General features: G+C 34.3%; 1 protein-coding gene and 1 long non-coding RNA gene across 2 annotated transcripts; one reads left to right on the forward strand and one right to left on the reverse strand.

The window, feature by feature from the left end:
• The first annotated feature begins 8,410 nt into the window (after nt 1-8,410).
• LOC110721976 (transcription factor TCP4-like) lies at nt 8,411-10,603 on the forward strand. The gene is made up of 2 exons (XM_021901208.1): nt 8,411-10,224; nt 10,319-10,603. Exon 1 carries the CDS (start codon nt 9,162-9,164, stop codon nt 10,218-10,220), a length of 1,059 nt encoding a protein of 352 aa, XP_021756900.1. The 5' UTR covers nt 8,411-9,161; the 3' UTR covers nt 10,221-10,224; nt 10,319-10,603.
• Nucleotides 10,604-14,160: 3,557 nt separating this feature from the next.
• Nucleotides 14,161-14,892, reverse strand: LOC110721977. Its single transcript, XR_002511497.1, has 2 exons — nt 14,657-14,892; nt 14,161-14,402 (listed from the first exon to the last, which is right to left on the reverse strand). It is a non-coding gene; the product is annotated as an uncharacterized LOC110721977 (long non-coding RNA).
• Nucleotides 14,893-15,337: the final 445 nt, after the last annotated feature.

Consider the following 15,337-nt stretch of genomic DNA (forward strand, 5'->3'; position numbering starts at 1 on the left):
GGTTGCAATCTTGATTATTGGCCACTCGGCTAGTTTTAAAGTCAGGTCAACTGGTACACTCGAGCCCGAACTTCATTCCCCTTATGTTATTTCCCTCTTTAAAAACATCTTATGTATGGGTCTACAAATTGTTTGTTATAAAAAAAAAGATTAATGTATAAATGTAGAGAATGAAGGGAGGAAGAAGAATATGTAAATTTTTTTTTAAATTGGATGAGAGATCTTAGAGAGTAGTTAGAGAAAATAAGGCTTTACAGAGAGAAACAATGGAGGAAAGACAAAATAAAGAAGAAACAAAGAAGAAAGAATAAGATAGGAACAAGAGAAATCCGGAAAGGGAGTGGCGTGATCGATCGGGCGGGCTCTCGCCAAGTCGGGCGATCTGACGATTCAAATTTTGCTGGGCTCCCGTCCAGTCAGGTGGATCCTCGCCCGGTCAGGCAGGTGCTCATCTTGACTATTTTTTCGATCTTTAATCTTCCGCCTGGTCGGGCAAGATCTTACTCTATCGGGCGATTTTAAAATTTCTCCATGGTCATTCATGCCCGATCGCGCAAAAAGCCTTGTAATCAGTGTTACTCTTGCGACTGATCGGGTGTGCCTCTAGCAATATGTGTCCGATTTTTCTTCTTTTCTTAGAAATTTGGCAAACACTTTTTCTCCAACATGTATAAAAAAACTCTAAAACACATTAAATTTCCTCCTCTCTTCTCTCAAAAGACATAAATAAAATAAAGAACTTCTCTATAAAGCAAGAAAATACGGCTTGACTCTCGCAAAGCGCTGATTTATCTAGATTACATACGACCTTCTTACCATATGCAAATCAAGATGATGAGATGGAATCGATTAGGTGAAGTAATTCAACTACACCAATCGTAGCCCCTTCATTATATAATTTCAACCTTTGGCCATTTACCTTAAAATCACCACCATTCTCATCATATAACTCCACAGAACTCAACTTGTTTTCCCTTTTCACAGTGAAAGGATCCGACCACCTTCATTTAAACTTTCATGGGAAAAGTTTAAATCTAGAATTAAACAACAAAACCTTGTCACCCTCTTTAAGTTCTCTTGGAAGGATCATCCTGTCATATCATTTCTTGGTCTTCTCCTTGTAGACGCGTGCACTATCATAGGCCATTAACCTAAACTCATCTAGTTGGTTCAATTGTAGAGGCCTCTTCTCTCCCACTAACTTTGCATTCAAATTAAGCTCTTTAGTTACCCATTAAGCCTTATACTCTAATTCCACCGGGAGGTGACATGCTTTACCATACACAAGTCTATAAGGGGAAATACCAATGGAGGTCTTAAATATGGTTCTATATGCTCATAATGTGTCATCTAACTAATCACTCCAATCCTTCCTATGATTCGCTACCACCTTCTCTAGAATAGCCTTAATTGAACTATTTTAGGGATAGTAAGCTAAACCCGTCCTATGGTAAACAACATGCTTCTTGAGAAGGGTATCTAACTTCTGCTCATGAAAGTGAGATCCTCCATCATTAAAATTGGCTCTAGGGACTCCAAATTAGGAAAAATTGTTTTCTTAAAAATTTTATGAACCACCTTAGCATCATTGAGGTGTGGAAATGGTTTCGACCCACTTTGATATATAATCAATGGCGATACAGATATAGCAACCCGTTTGAAGAGGGAAAATGTCCCATATAATCAACAACCCAAACATCAAAATTTTCAACTTTTAAAATACCATTTTGAGGCATCTCATGCCGCCGTGAGATGTTACTTGTTCTCTGGCAAGAGTCATGAGCTTGAACAAAGGAGTAAGCATCCTTGAACATGGTAGGCCAAAAGAAACATGACTCATTAATCTTTGCAACCATCTTGGTGAGACCATGCAGTCCACCATAGGGTGATCGAGTTGTGGCATCTAGTAAGATTCCCATTTAAGAACACACTTGTGAGAAAATCCCTGTACACTCACGAAAATAAAATGGATCATCCTAAAAATAATGTTTAACATCATAAAGGAACCTCTTTTTATGTTAGTAGGACAAATAAAGAGGTAAAGTACCATCCACCAAATAATTAGCATAGTCGGCATACAGGGTGTTGCTTTACAACTGCGAACAAGTGGTTATCAAGGAGAGAATCATCTATAGGAAGAGAATCCTTGACAAGTGATCTTCTATAACATTCGCTGCTCCTATGGCGTGGGTACTTAGTGGAATTTCACTTGTGGGCTACTAGAGGCGTAGAAGCTCACGATAGGACTCCAAGGCGTGAAAACCGTTAGACTTCCTAAGACGTGGAATATCATCATTCAGAAGATTGCTCAAGGCATGGGAGTTTATGACATGTTGACCGAGGAGTGGAAAATTTTCATCTTTCACTTGTGGGTTGATCAAGGCGTAGAAGCTCACAATAGAATTCCCGAGGCGTGGAAGATCTTCATCTAGTAGATTGCTCGAGGAGTAGTGGTTCATGATAGAACTCCTGAGGCGTGGAAGATCATCATCCAATGGGTCGCTTGAGGCATAGTGGTTCTCAATAAAATTCTCGAGACGTGGTAAATAATTATCATCCGGTGGAATTTTCACGGTGTAGAAAACAACCAAATGTGTTTGTTGCCATGCACCGGTGCTAAATAAATACTACCTCCGTTACCTATTATGTGCAACAAAAACATCGACACGGACTCCTATACAAAATTTGTATGTGAGTGGTAAATAGAGAGAGAAATATAAAAAAGCATGTGATGAGGAGAGAGATAGAGAGAAATGAAAACCAATAAAAGGAAAGAAATATTTTTTGCAAATAAAGTGTAGCATCTATTTTTAGTAAATGTTGCACATAATATGAAACGGAGGTAGTATTTCTTTCCCCTTAACCTATTTATTTAGTATCAACATTTTTCTACAAATATCAACGTTAAAAAGAATGATTTAGTTGGAAGAAAGGGCTGGTGACTTATTAGGCCTCATACACACGGATGTATGTGGACCGATGAGCATAACCGCAAAAGAATAGTCATTGATATTTTATCTTCTTCACGAATTACTAAAGTAGACATGGATATGTCTAAAATATGTCGAATAAATCTGAAATATTTGAGAAATTTAAAGAATTTCAGAGTGAAGTTAAAAATCAGCTTGGCAAGAAAATCAAAATCCCTTCGATTGGATCGAGGTGGTGAATACTTGAGCCATGAATTCGACGATCATAAAAAAGAACATGATATGAGTTGACACCTCCCTAAAATCCACAATGGAACAAAGTGTCCGAGAGGAGGAATCGAACCTTGTTAGATATGGTCCAATCAATGATAGGTCTTAGCGATCTTCCTATCTCTTTGTAGGGACACGCACTTTAACCGCAACACTAACATGGAACCGAGCTCTATCAAAAGATATCGAAAAGACTCTATATGAATTATGGACGAAGAAACTTCCAAGTTTGTCTGTTCTTAAGATTTGGGGTTGCGAAGCATGTGTCAAAAGATTAGTTTTTACAAACACAGGGGTATTACTTCTACAACAGACAAGTGTAGAAGTAATACCCCTTAGTTTGTGGGATATCCAAAATGAAATGACATGTGTTTCTTTGTGGAATATCCAATAGAAACTAAGGGGTATTACTTCTACAACAAATCCGAGAACAAAGTGTTTGTTACTCGTGATGGTGTCTTTTTTTAGAAGGAACATCTTTCAAAATGACAAGTGGGAGGAAAATCAAACTTGATGAAGTTCGAGAGGACGAGTAACAAAGTCAAATTGACAATCAAAGTGCTTTATAGGCAACTGTTGACATTAGGCAGAGTCAAATCGACAATGAAAATGCTCAACCTAATACCCTGTGTAGGTTGCAAAGGCCAAGATCTCAACCAGATAGATATCTCGGTGTTGTACTAACCGGGGATCAAGACATCCTAGTTGTGGATGGTGATAAGCCAATGATGTACAAGAAAGATATGACGAGCCTGACTCTGTAGAAATGGTAGGAAGCCATAAAATCTGAGATGGACTCCATGTTTGAAAATCAAGTATGGGACTTGGTTAATTTTCCCGAAGGTTACAAACCTATCGATTGCAAAAGGATTTTTAAGTTGAAATCGACAAAGATGGAAATATATATGTATACAAAGATATATTAGTGGAAAAAGGTTACATGCAAATTCACGGTGTTGATTATGATGAAACCTTTTCCTAGTTGCAACGCTTGAGTCCGTCCGAATTATCCTAGCAATTGCGGCATATTACGATTGGTAAATGTTTTTAAATAAAGGACTTGGGAGAGGAATAATACATATTGGGAATCAAGATTTACAGGGATAGATCTAAGAGTATGATTGGATTGAGCCAAAGTACTTACATTAATAAGATACCGGCACGATTCAATTAACATGCAGGAGGCCAAAAAAAAGGCACCACCTATGTCACATGGCATAACTCTAAACAAGAAGCAGTGTCCACATACACTTGATGAGCGAGAGGGGATGAATCAGATTCCATATGCTTCGCTTAATGGATCGTTTATGTATGCCATGATATGTACTAGGCCGGATATGTCGCATGCCTTGAATGCTACGAGCCGATACTAATCAGACCCAGGAGAGACGTATTTGATTGTGACCAAAAATATCCTAAAGTCACTAAAAAGGAACAAGGATAAATTTCTGGTCTTTAATGGGAGTAATGATTTGGTTTTTGAAGGTTACAGCGACGCAAGCTTCTAGACTGCCAGAGACGAATTCAAGTCGCAATCAAGGTACATATTTTGTCTAATGGAGTAGCATATATTTGGAAGATTGCTAAGAAAAGCACAACTGTAGACTCCACAATTGAAGCCGAATACTTGGCAGCTACAAAAGCAGCTAAGGAGGCAGTTTGGATTTGTAAGTTTGTTTGTGAACTTGATGTTGTACCCTTAATAAAGGATCCAGTAGATCTTTATTATGAGAACAATGGAGCTATTGCTCAGTCCAGGGAGTCAATGGAACATCAAAAGGTCAAACATGTCAAGAGGCGATTTAACATGATAAGGGAATGGAAGTCCGAAGGTGAAATCAAAATTTGTAAGATTAGAATAGATGACAATGTAGATGATCCACTCACTAAACCTTTACCTAAAGTGAAACACAACAAGCACTTTGAGGCAATGGGAATCAGGCACGTTGGAGATTGGCTTTGATTTCCCTTTTTATGTGTTTTAATTAATTTTGAGGATTTTAATGTAAAATAGTATGTTGGACCTTTCATTTATGGAGAAATTTAATTTTTTTTTTTCAAATTATTATTACTCAATTTTTATTTATTTGTGGTTTAGAATAAAATAATGAGTCTATTCGATTTCTAGAATATTCAAAATATGGTATCAAGACAATGTCTTGTATAAAGAAATACCTATTAAGTGAACAGTGAATATTTTAATCGAAAATTATCCCTAACCAAGGTCATTTAAATGTTGGACGACATAAGACCACCTAAGCTCAGTGTGTAGTATGATTTACTACACCGTTTCTTGTGCTACAAGGACATGATTATCATAAATCATTTGCACAAGTATTGGTTTAGAAGTATACCAGATCTACCTATGAGAATACTTTAAGAGATTTAAAATAATTGTCAGAAGTATACTTCTCATTATAGATATCGAAACCTTTTTCCTAAACCATGAGTACTGTAAGTTCTCTTGTTTGAGTGCTAGTCCACTTCGATGTTTGTCAAACGTGTGCCGTATAAGGGGATTATAAAGGCGACACTCGTGAGGCTAGGTCTTCTTAATTAGGACTTGTTCTCTTTACCTGAAACAAATAAATCTGGTCTGAATTTTCTAAGGTCTGATCTAGTCTGATTTGAAATTTTCTGATCTGGTCTTATTTGATTTGATTTAACAAGTTGCCTAAACTTTGACCGCATTTTAATACTAATCTATAAAGAAAAACATCATCAAAATGGATCTTGTTAGATTCGTCTCATCATGAACTTTTTAAATATGTAATTTTTATAAAAAAAATTAATGCAATTAACGATATTTAACGATAAGTAAATGATATTCATAAGTTCTAATCTGGTCTAATTTGAATCATTCTGGTTTGGCTTGATCTGATATGAATTTATTAAGAAATAAGTAATAAGTATCTGAAATAAGTTGAAGAGAACAAGTCCTTAGTTAGAGAAGCTAATAGTGCAAGACTAGGAATGTCCCCCTATTAACAATAGGGAACGTGTCTTTGTTGTTTACAAGGCCTCTCGAAGAGTGAGACTATGAAAATGCATGGACGTGCTTAAATGGATTTTAGAAATCATCTACTTATTGACAGTCAAACTCGGAAATCGAGAATCACTTCTTGACGTAATAAGGATGACGAAGAAGCTTAACTTATAGTTCATGAAGAGACATGAAGAGACATTAAACATAGGAAATTGGCTATACACTAAAAGTACATTTGTCCGGAAGGATAAGTGGGAGATTGAAAGGAATGGTATCCTTCGAACCAGTGTACTATTCTAATAGAGGGTTCAGAATTATTAGAAAGCTAATTATTCAGAGAGTTCAAGTGATCAGAATACCTAGCTGGAGGCTTGCAATAGGACAAACTAAACTAATGCAATGACTCATTCATGCCATTTCAATAGCAGGATCTAAAGTAATGACATGTTCAAAATTACTGCATTACCTAAAGAACGACCATTAAGATATTAGTTATCATTGATAATATAGTTAAAAAGATATAAGTAGGAAATTCCAGTAGTTGATATATATTTATGGTGTTAATAGAGACACAAGGCCGAGTTATGATCATAAATTCCAAAATTATATAGCATCGGGAGGAAAGCTCCAACCACGAGTGACACCCCTAACTCTCACCTGTAGTTGATATATAGAGCCACAAACAACGCCCACAAGTCACAAGTAGGTAAGAGCTGCATATTAGAGTACAAAGGACCTTAAAAAGCGTGTCATTAAAAAGATATTTGTCGTTTCCATGTGTTGTGAAGCTCCGCCCCCGAAAATTAAAATTGGGTATTCATTAAATAAAATTTTGCTTTCAAAGGATATATACAACAGTACAAATACGAAAGAAGGCTCAGAAAGGCTGTTAGAGATCATTATCAAAGCCTGCATATTGGAGTGTGGGTCTGAGTTGGTTGAAAGGAAAAGATCCATCTTATATATACATCACATATATATTCTCCTTTTCTACACTGTTCATCTATCATGCTTCTCTAATCATTTATTTTCTCCTTTTAATTATCACCCAAAACTTCGGCACATTTCCTTGTCACATTAATTACTTACTTGTACTGCTTAATTAAGCATAATATACCTTAGCATCTCTGTAGTATGATCGTATATACATTTATCAATCCTTGTAAGAAAGAGGAAAACATGTAACATTACATTGTCAAAAGTTAAAACGTGAACTAAAAAAATGTAAAATGAATAAATGATGAAGCTTATGGCCATGTTTGATAAAGCATGGGTCCTATTCTTTGGACTTATCTGCTGTGCGTTGGTGCAATGCTGCTAAGTAAAAAAGAGGGGTCCTTAGTTTATGTAAAGGAACACTTGCTTATCAAGAAATGAACATATCTTTCCAATTCTTTTACTTTGCATCTTTTACCATTAAATATTTTTGATTTAATAATTGAAACAACTTTGAAAATTTAAATTTGGAAAGTAAACATTAATATGAATTTAAGGATGTTTCAATTATTAGTACATTGTATCTAATGTACAAAGTAGAATAAAGTTTGTTCAATTTGGAAAATCAAATTAGATCACATCATATTAAATAAGAATTATTATTGAACATAACGTACATGTAATAAAAGACTTGTATAATGTGAAATATACCTTGTGGCACATTGTTTTTTCCCTAGATGTCTTTTATTAGATAGCATAGGTGTCTATATCGCTAATCATAGTGTTAGTATATTATTGCATAAGGTACTTTTAGTTTTCTTTGCTTCACAAATTAGATGAAAGTTGACAAAAACACTTTATTTTCTTATGTAGGCTCTACAAGGATTTAGCAGAAATTTCATAAATAAGATGATATATATAAACATATTTTTTTTTTGACATTATTAAGGCGATTAATATTGGATTTTGACATGCTTAAATATTAATGAAATGTTTGATCATGTATTCACTTGAATATGATTCAAATGTTGATCATGAAGTTACTTTTTTAAATCATACTTACCTACCCACCACGTGACTACTAAACCGAACTAAACCAAACAAAACTACAAAAATAAAACAACTGAACTATATAAACTAGGTCTTGCTCCGTAAAATTTAAAACTTACCAAGTTACAATGAAGTTAATAAATAAATCCCAAAAGTATTACTACCTCCGTTACATATTATCTGCAACGATTATACATTTTTCCTCTCTACTTTATGTCTAATCGTTGCAAATAATATGTAACGGAGGTAGTATAACAATCAAACATTAAAATATCTAAACTAAAGAAGTAGCACTCATAATTTCTCACTAATTTATTATATTACCAACTAATCATAAATTAGTGCACACTAATCTTGCTCCTAATCATCATCAGCTCATCCACCACCCTCTCCCTTTATAACCCTCTTCAACAGTTTTATTTTCTCCAAAACCCTTAATTCTTTCTTCCGCCCCTTCCCTATTACCTTCCCTACTACCTATACCTATTCTCAAACTCTGAAACTCCATCTCAAAAACCCAAAATCACCCTTCTGTCTTAACAACTCATATTTCCAAATTTTGACATAAAATCTGCCTCTTTTTTATTTTGTTTTGTTCCTTTTTTCTTTCCATTTTTATTTTTATTTTCTTGATTTGGGAAGTGTAAAACTGATAAGAGTTTTAATGCCTTTTTTTCATTGGATCAGCATCAACAAGAGCAGCTGTAGCAGAAACCAGGTTTTACAGTTTTGGCTTTTTTACACACCAATTTTCCCAACTTTTTTTTCCCCTAAATTCTAAATTTTTCCTAGCTGCTTCAACAAAACCTGATTTTCTGGAGGGTGAAAAAAGAAAATTTGAAAAATACCCAAAATCCTTTAATCTGGATTTTCAGGGATTTAGAGACCAAATATCTAATACCCAGCAAAAGCAAGCAGAAATTAGTCATGTAATTCAACAACACAGTTTTCAAAACGCACCCTACACCACTACAAAGCAAAGGGGCAAAATGGGGCTAAAGAGTACAACAGGAGGTGAGATTGTTCAAGTGCAAGGAGGTCATATCATCCGGGCTACTGGTCGCAAAGATAGACACAGCAAGGTGTTCACAGCCAAGGGTCCTAGAGACCGGAGAGTCCGCCTTTCCGCTCACACCGCCATCCAATTCTATGATGTACAAGATAGGCTTGGCTATGACAGACCTAGCAAGGCGGTCGACTGGCTCATAAAGAAGGCGAAGGCATCCATTGATAAGCTTGACGAGTTACCACCTTGGGATCCAACAGCTGGTCCTTCCAACGGTGTTGATGTGAATGTAGGGTCTACGGATTTTACTGTGGGTGATAATTCTGGATCGTCGTCATTTTATGCTCCACAATGTGTTGATACACAATCTTTAGGAGATAGTATGAAGTCTTTTTTCCCTACTAATAATACATCTGGTGAGAATTCAATTAGTTTTCAGAATTATCAGCATGAGTTTATTGCAAGAGGTGGAAGCCAAAACAACGAAGATCTTTGTCTGTCTCTCCACACACTTCAGGATCCAGAAGGTGTTCGTAATGGCCAACATCAGCAGACACATTCGAATCACAGCTCGGGTCTCTTCCAGGGGTCAGGTTCGTCTATGGGATTCGATGTTGGGGCAGGTGGATGGCCAGAATCACAACAGCAGCAACAAGATTTAGGCCGGTTCGCTAGGATGTTCGGTTGGACTAGTGGTGGTAGTGCTGGTGGAGAAGGGAGGGGAGGAATGTTATTCAATCCTTCACCATTGCAGCAAGGGTTGCTTTTGGGCCAACAAGGCCCAATGACGACTTCAACCTATTCTCAGCGGGGTCCCCTTCAGTCCAGTTTCTCTCCACTAGTACGAGCTTTCGAGGATAATAATAACCACCAACACCACCACCATCCTCAAGATATGTCGAGCATCGGACATGGATCCGATGGATTCATGGGTTTTTACATCCCATCACAACTTCAGGGTGAATTACATGGTGGTACAAATTCTATGTCTAATAATAGGGCTTCCTCATCATCCTTGTCCCCTGATTCAAGCCAACATTAATTAGGTAAATATTTCACTATTCTTTTTTTATTTATGTTTTTCTTAATTATAGCTTTGTTTAAGATAATTCTGTAAAAAAATGTGATTTGTTTTGACAGATGACGACATCGAATGCCAATGGAGCTAGAGCCATTCCCAATACAGCTCAAGTGCCGTGGCATAGGAAGAGAATATCCATTTCTGATGCAACAATCATGCAAAATATCGGTCACTTTTATCAAATTCGATTCTCCTAATACATTGTTCAATTTTGTGCTCTTTCTTTAGTGCGTGAGTATATCTTCTTGCTCAAACTTTCCTTTCAATGTTTCGTAATTTCAACTACTAGTAGCAAATATTAACTGTTACATCCATGGGTTTTAGGAGTAACTTTTGAGATTGCATTTAGAAATCTAAAACATTTGCTAGTTTGAAATAAATTAACAAGGTACCTTTGACATAGTTATAATTAATATTAGTATAAACTTAATCATGATTAACACTCGCATTTCAACACTTAGTGTGATAATTAGTACCTTATTATTCTATAATTTGTTGCAAACCTTTGATTCAGAAACAATTTGATAAGTTCATGTGCTATTAGCACAGTGTGCAATGAACTGTGATCATGTGATAAAAAAGGTAATTAACAGAAGGGTTTTGGTTGGTTTAATTTGTAAGTAAAAGCATCTTCTTTTGTTAATCATAATTAATTCAGTTGGATAATGTATTTTATTTGCTAATCTATTGTCTCCATTATACTGGGCGTGTCTCAAGATACCATAACCAAAAGCTATTGGTGGCTTTCTTTTGTGTCATTAATTACTCTATTTTTAATACTTATTTTACATAATTTAATTTATTTTTAGTAAATACATATATTTAAATATTCACCGCAGCCGCAATTTTCCTGCAAGTTGGTATATAAATAAAGCAAATATTTATGCAAAAATAAGGTAATATTGTTGTTGATGGTTGTTTTTATTTGGCTTAGCATGGAGTAAATAATTATTTGATTAATGAAAGAATATATAAGTTTAAAGGATATTTTCTGCCGACATTATATAAAAAGTTATGTCTAAATTCTGTGGGCGGTAATTTTTGCATTAATTAGTATGTGAAGGATTAAGAATTGTTTAAGTTTAGGATATGGTTAGTTTTTTATTATCAAGGCTTCCCTTTTTGGAGCTTGGAAATCCCTAAATAGTCAATATGTATATACTCCAAACCTTGTTTTTTTTTTTTAATGGATTTAATATTGATAGAGTTATCATATAAATTTTTGAAATGATGTATAATAATTAAGGTTGTGCATATACATTAGCTGTTACATATATATTTTGAGTCTTTGATAACTGCTTATATAACTGAAAAATATTTAGTTTATCCTTAGGATGAGACTAGACTCATGTGAAAGAGAATTTAAAAGTTAATAAATGTCATAGTTTAAGAGTAAAAACTCCAGTGGTTTTTTCAAACTTGTTAAAATTTGACCATCTCATCATTTATATCTAAGAAAAAAGTTGTCATGCATATGAGTTATATTACATGTATTCAAATTTGTAATCTCATTAGTTCAATTTTTGTTAAAAATTATTATGCACAATTATATATTTACATTACACATGTATATTAGCGAATGTACAAAATGCAAATTAAAATATGGGTAAGGAATAAGGGGTTTGTTAAAAAAAAGGAATAAGGAGCAGTGTTTTTCTTTTTTTTGACAGCAGGAATAAGGGATAGTTAATGGTTGAAATGTTTTATTAGATCAATCACTCTCTTTCTTAAGGTCCCCTCCTACCCTTTCTTTTTCTTCCCCTTTTTTCTCCAAAAATTATAAAAAAGAACGAAAGATCATCCTTTTATACGATGGAGTACATAAATTCTCTAGCTACTTTACAATGGTTGATTTTAAATTTCAAAGCTTAATTTCACAATTCAATTCAAAACAAAATTGCTCCATAAATTCATAACTTCAAATTTACTTTTATACAAATTAAAGCTACTAGTAATTAGAAATGAAATGCAAAAGAAGCATTCATCTTTAATTTGATTTCTGATAACTCAGTGAGTCAGTGCATGAAATTGACTGGTAAGAATTTGTAACTTTAATTTTAATTTGTATGCATGCGGTCGAATATAATGTAACGTAGGTGGTTTAGCTTTCTGTCCATTTACACAATTTGGACGTGGATGGACCAGTACTTGAGAAGGTAACCAACATATTTTCTCACCTACCTCGATTTCAAAGTAAGTATCAAATTGCTTTTTTCCGTTGGTACCAACAAACACTATGTTAAAATATAATTTGAAGTTGTATGGATAAAATTCTTTAATGCTATCAACATACTATTGTTTAAATGAGACTGAAGAATAGCTTAAGTGGCTAGTGCTTTCCTCCCAATTCCATTTTATCCTATGATTGATTCTCATAATCAATCCTTATGGCTCTTTAAACACACACACACCAAAAAAAATAAAAAAAAATTACATACAATTTTATTTTAATGGTGAGTATAAGGTTTAGGCTATTAGAGACATCAATAATCAAGCTATTATTAAAGAGTTCATGGAAAAAATTTTGGTTGCATGTCAACCAGTCCCTAAGATCAAGATAGAATACCTTTTTATTTGGGCAGAATTATGTGACCTTGTAACTTTAAATATTCCTGTTAATCAATGTGGGTAGGAATGATCGATCAAACAAAGTACAGTACCTTATATTTATACATCTTGTACTTAATATAACTTAAGCATTAACTACCATTATCTAGATAGAAATTAGAAATAACATAATTATTTTTAAGTTGCTACAAAATGTAAAACATAATATTGATGTATCAATGCCGAGTGATGCTACACATACAATGGTTATATGTGGTAGGCCACGTACAATACCATTGTATGTATGCCACGTCAAAAGGGAGGAAAAAAATAAGAGGGAAAAAAATAGAGAAAATAAGATTAGGGTAGTGGACTCCAAAATGCTAACCAATCAAATGCTGACAACAATGGTTGTATATAGGCCATCACATACAATGGTTGTATGTGTATCCTTTTCCATCAAAATGCCTTCATGTTTATTTGCATTAATGAAAATTTCAATGATTTTATCAATATGATGATTAACAACATTGTTAAAACATCTAATACGTTATTGACTACTATAGGTCTATTGTTGACATGACTAATTTCAATAGTACTATGTTTAATTATTGAATTTGACCAGGATACTATAATATTATGTGTAGAAGTCAACTAACTAAATTGATACTCCCACTGGTTTTAAATACTCACTTTATTTCTCGATGTGCGGTGTTTTAGGAGAAATAAGAGAAAATAATAAAATTTGTAGTGGGGTAAGTGGAAGAATAAAAAATTGTAAAAAAAAAACAATAGTAGTTAAATTGAGAGAGTTAAAGGAGGGAATATAAAATCAATAAAATATAATTTTTTTTAGATCCACTAGTTAAGAAAAATGAATTAAATATGGTAAAAAAATCTCAAATAAAAAAATGGAACAACTATTTAAAAACGAAGGGAGTAAGAGTTAACATTCAAGTTTCTACATTATATAATAAGTCAAATCGTAATACTACTGCTTGATAATTACATTTCATTAAAATCTTAAAAAACTACAAGCAGAGAAATGTTAATATGAGAATGTAAGCCACACAAATGCACGAGTACATGTAGGGCTGGCAATCGGATCAGGTCGGGTCGGGTTCGTGTTCAGATCAGCTGATTTCGGGTCAGCTACCCCCTGACCTGAACCTGATCCATTTAACATTTCGGGTTGAAAACCTCAACCTGAACCTGAATTTTTCGGGTTCGGGTCAACCCGAAAATGACCTGATTTGACCCAAAACTTTTTTAGGTCTTAAAAAAGGTTGATTTATTTGGGTTGGATCAACCCAGCCAATCTGATTTATTCATTCAAAAGATTATTTTTTTTCAGTTCATTCAATTGCATTTTAAATTCTCAAGCAAAACAGAGATTCAAACCCAAACAAAATTGTCTAACAAAACTACTTAATAGATTACAAACCAAGTAGTCTACTTAACAAATTACAAATTGAATATCAAAAGCTATAGTGATTTAAATAAAATCTTCAATTCTCTTGGTTATGCCCACCCTCCATAGTGGAATGAATCTTCTCCTCTCTGTAAAGAAAGATGGATTTGAGTAGCCGCAACTTGCTGCCATAAAAAATAACACAAACAATAATTAAGAACAAAATTTCGTATGTAAAACCGTATAAATACAACTATTGATATTAATTAGCATGATAAATTCGTATAAAAACATGCAAAACAACAATTAACAACAGAAATCATAACAAATCAACAACAATTTAACATAAAATAACAACTATTATTAGCATATAAAACTGTACTTTAGCATGACCAAACCGTATTTTTCATAAAACAAATACATATAAAACAACAAATACCTTGAAATGATGAAGTAGATGTTGAGAAGAAGGTGAAGTGTTTAGCAGGAAGTATAGATTGATGAAAATCCAAGGATTAGAGAGGAATTTAGGGGATGAAAAAGATTAGAGAGTAGCTTAGGGATTTAAGAGAGAGAAATTTTTCGAGAGAGAAATTTTTAGAGAGAGAAAGGGTGAGAAGCGGCTGAGTGAAGTGAAAAGGAAAGGAGAAGTTTAGGGTTTTTGGTTTTAACAGGATGGCTCATTTTGATTTGGGCTGTAGGTTTTCTTTGGGTTTTTTTTATGTATAAATAGATATTTTTGTTAACTTAAATGAGTTTGGGTTACCTATAATGATCTAATTTTATTTTTTTCGGGTTATATGGGTCATTTTCGGGTTAGGATTTCCAACCTTAACCTAACCCATTTAAAAATCAGGTCGGGTTCGTGTCAACCCATTTAAGTTTTCGGGTCGAAAACCTCAACCCTAACCCGCTATTTTCAGGTCGGGTTCGGGTCGTGTTTTCGGGTCGGGTCAGATTTTGCCAGCCCTAAGTACATGTAGTTGCGGTGTCTGCATGGTACTGTTCAAGGCATTCACCTCGTTCGTATGATACGAATGAACACATGCTTCCAATTCAATTTCAAGTCGTATAATGCATGAATCCAACCGAATATGTACTCATTACTTGGTTGTCTGAA

This window comes from Chenopodium quinoa, unplaced genomic scaffold (assembly GCF_001683475.1).
Source record: "Chenopodium quinoa cultivar QQ74 unplaced genomic scaffold, ASM168347v1, whole genome shotgun sequence".
NCBI lineage: Eukaryota > Viridiplantae > Streptophyta > Magnoliopsida > Caryophyllales > Amaranthaceae > Chenopodium > Chenopodium quinoa.

Coding starts and splice junctions, on each gene's coding strand:
- LOC110721976 (XM_021901208.1), top strand. CDS start 9,162: ATGGGGCTAAAGAGTACAACAGGAGGTGAGATTGTTCAAGTGCAAGGA.